The 3,701-nt window shown below is 68.4% G+C and overlaps 1 protein-coding gene across 1 annotated transcript in view; it reads left to right on the top strand.

Moving 5' to 3' along the window:
• BEGAIN (brain-enriched guanylate kinase-associated) overlaps positions 1-3,701 on the top strand; it is a 30,941-nt gene that overhangs the window by 24,082 nt on the left and 3,158 nt on the right. The window contains exons 5-6 of the mRNA XM_012724379.1: positions 1,125-1,191; positions 2,036-2,276. Coding sequence (XP_012579833.1) covers positions 1,125-1,191; positions 2,036-2,276 — 308 coding nt within the window. The remainder of the gene's footprint in view (positions 1-1,124; positions 1,192-2,035; positions 2,277-3,701) is intronic.

Raw genomic sequence — 3,701 nt, forward strand, 5'->3', positions numbered from 1 at the left:
CTGGACAGACGGGGCGGGGCCTGGAGTGAGGGGTGGGGCCCGAGCCTTGGACCCGCAGCCCACAGAGCTGTGAACCAGTGTAGTGTCCCCCGCCATGGGGAGTCCAGGCTTGGCCCCTTCTCAGCGTCGCACTTTTAGCAACAACCACCAAGCCAGCATGAGCCTGGACCAGGCTGCTCGAGGCAGGCCCTTCCCCAAGGCCTGGGGCCCTGCCCATGACCCCTCAGTGTGCTGCTGGGGCACAGTGTGCCGCCAGCATCACCGGCCTGACTGACCCTCCAGGGTGCCCGCACGTCCGGGGTCCAGCTGGGAAAGCTGGGGCTCTGAGATGAGTGGGGTTCAGAACTGTCCCCTGCGTTGCGTGGTCCTGAGGGGGCAGGTGTGTCCGGACCCCAGCCCTCAGTCCCATAGCCTAGCTTTTCCGGAAGCATCTCCAGCAGGACACTGAGAACGGACGCCCTTCATCGTCACACACACCCCAGCAGCAAGGACTCAGCTGCCGGCTCCGTGGACTTAAATAGAAGGGTTAGGGATGGGAGGGACAAGACTGACCCCTCTGGGAGGCCTGACTCTGCTGGCCTTTATCAAGGTCACCATCAAGCTGGTTGGACAAGTTTGGGCCTGTGGTCAGACCTCTGCTAAGGGCCCTGCTTTAGGCAGCTCTAGCCTCAGTTTCCCCAGTGGTGAGACAGTATAGTAACAGTACCCTCGGGTTGTCAGAGGGTCCACACCTGAATGCCCTCCATCATGGTGTGGCCCTCAGTGCTGGCCAGGGGGCGCCGGAGCCTCCCTGACAGGGGCCCCCGCCCACACAGCTTGCTCAGGGGCGCCCAGGCCGTCGTCCCAGTCCATGGCGCCTCCTCTCTGCCACTCTGCTCTTCACGCTAACCCCGCCTGGCCTGTGGGCACAGGGGGTGAGCAGACTGAGCAGGCTGGGCGAGGGCCCACAGGGCCACTCACAGATCGCCCGGGCTGGCGGGCCCTGGCCCCGGAGAGGCCCCTACGAGTCAGCGTCCCCAGCCGAGTCCCGCTCTGTGTGGACCGGGTGGGGCCTGCGCGCCTCCCTGCGGAGAGGGCAGGGGCAGGGGAGGCTGCACCGCGCTGACCACCTGGCCCTGCTGCAGGATCCAGAGCAACTACATGGCGCTGCAGAGGATCAACCAGGAGCTGGAGGACAAGCTGTACCGCATGGTGAGGCCACGCCCTGCTCCAGCTCTGGGCCGTGGGTCGTGCCCGGCTGCCTGTCCAGCTGCCTGCCCAGCTGCCTGCCCGCCCGCCCATGTGGGAGCGCCCCGGCCCTTCCGTGCCCTCAGAACAGGAAGCCCTAGGTGTGGAGCGGCCCGGGGCTGTGGCCTGCAGGCTGAGCAGGCAGTGGAGGGTGCCGGCTTGGGGCGTGTGGCCCCCGACCCTTTCCGGGGTGAATGAAGGAGACCAAGCTTCGCCTGCCCCGGTGTGGGCGACACGCCCTCCGAGGCAGCCTGGGTGCCCTGTCTCTGCTGATGGGCCAGCGGGATGGCAGCTTGGGGGTGGGGAGGTGGACGTGGAGGCTGTGGGCTCCTGGGCACCCCTGAACTCAAAGCGCGCCCTGTACCGGGCGGCTCAGGCCGCAGGCCCGGAGTCCCCTCCGCCAGGATGGGGCCGCTAGCTCAGCTACCGGCTTGTTTGGGTTTTGAAAACCAGAAGCTGTGTTTACTGCTGACCCGTCCTCAAAGTGCCTGGGGCGGGGTTCTCAGCTGGGGACCCTGGACAAGGGTCCCCGGGACCGCTTCCCCATGCGGCGAGCGAGTCAAGCCCTGCTCTGGCCAGGCAGCCGCAGGCGGGACGTGGCCCTTCCCCCTTCTTAGGCGAGGCTGGGGCGGGAGGGACGTCCCCAAGGCCGTCTGGCTGCCCGAGGTGCGGCCAGGTTGAACTGGGTGGACCTGTGCTTGAGCCCTGTCCCCCTGGCCCTGCCCACGCCCCCTCGTGGGCTGCCAGAGGCGCTGCCCGCGGCGGCTAGAGCCCCAGGCCTCACCAGGCCTCCTTCTGCCCCGGGCAGGGCCAGCACTATGAGGAAGAGAAGCGAGCGCTGAGCCACGAGATTGTCGCCCTCAACAGCCACCTGCTGGAGGCCAAGGTGACCATCGACAAGCTGTCAGAGGACAACGTGAGTCCCGGGCCGTTCGGACACCGAGGTCCACGCCCAGCCGCTGCAGACCCCGCTCAGGAGCTGGCACGGGAGAGCTGGACGGACAGGCGGCCGGGGCCCTCCAGGGAGGAGCCGGTGCAGGGTCCCACAGGCCCCAGCTGGCAGGAAACAGCGCCAGGAAGGGACACTGGTTTCCGGTCACCCGCTCCAGGCAGGCCCCTCTCCAGACTCGGGCGGCAGCCACCCGGGACCAGAGCTCAGCAGCTGCCCAGGGAGCCAGATTTCAGGGGTCCCTGAGGCAGGTCCAGCTGCCCCCCTGGCCCCTGGCAGCTGACCACTTACTATCGTTAGGTCTGTGCCAGGCCTTCCAAGGCTCTGAGGAAGCTGAGGGCACCTGCACAGGGAGACACAGTAGTGAGGCGAAGACAGGACAGCTACCAGCGGCAGGGCGCCGGGGCCACGGCGTGCTGGGCAGAGCAGGTCTCCACGGGAACCCCGGGACATGGAGCAGCGAGGCCAGAGTTGGGGGTCGGGGGGCTGGTGCCTGAGGAGATGGGGCAGTAAGAGGGTGACATGGGGCATGGGCGGAGGAGGGACCTCTGCTGTCACCCTCACGGGCACATGCTGACGGCAGGAGACAGGAGGAGGCGGAGCCCCGAGAGCCGGGCCCCCGATGCCTGAGGACGGGCAGGGCCAGTCGTCGCACTTGGAGACCAAGCAGCGGGGCTGACCGAGATTGGGAGCGTGGGGTGACGGAGAGGAAGGGGACCCCAATCGCAGGGTGGGTGCAGAGGCCCCAGGGGAGGCGGGTGGGGTGGCCGGAGGTGGTTCCAGCAGCCACTGGACTTCGGACGAAGCTGGCTGCGGGTGGCCGGACCCCAGGGTCTGGCGTGTCGGCAGAGGTGGGCGTGGCCAGGGTTTCAAGCTACAGGTAGACTGAGATCGGAGAAGGCGGAGGGGAGGCCGGGGAGACGTGGAGGGGCCAGAGACCGGGGTTCCCGCCGTGTGCAGACTGAGTTGGCACCAGCGAGGCCCCGAAGGCAGAGGCGAAGGCACTGGGGTGGGGGAGCGCGTGCCAGGCTTCAGCACCCATCCTGAAGCGGGACCCCGGTCCTGGCGGAGCCAGCTAGGAGCAGGCCAGCGGCTGTCAGAGCCCGCTGCAGGCCAGGGGCGGGAAGGAGAGGCCCAGCCACAGGCACATGCAACAGAGATTCTCCAAGACGCAGCCCGGGCCCAAGAGCCCTACTGTTTGCATCTGTTTCCAGCTCAGGAAGCTGAGCCTGTCCCACTGGCCTCCTGTCCCCACTCACCCTGCCCCTGCCCAGCCCTGAGGCCACCCCCACTTCTGGGCCCCACCCTGAGACGGGGGACGGGTGAGGGGGAGTCTGAGCACCAGGGCTCCAGGCCCTGGCCTCCCGACCTCAGGGGGGCCCCAGCGTGGGGCACGCCCACCTGAGCTGACCGCAGGGCCCCTCCACGCCCCCAGCTGCAGGTCAGAGTCGAGGCCCTGAGAGGGTCCTGTCCTGCCCACCACGCCGCGGCTCGGCCTCCCGTTTGCGCGCTGGCCGCCGGGCGC

The sequence above is a fragment of the Condylura cristata genome, unplaced genomic scaffold (assembly GCF_000260355.1).
Source record: "Condylura cristata isolate star-nosed mole 26May11 unplaced genomic scaffold, ConCri1.0 scaffold00013, whole genome shotgun sequence".
NCBI classification, from domain to species: Eukaryota; Metazoa; Chordata; class Mammalia; order Eulipotyphla; family Talpidae; genus Condylura; species Condylura cristata.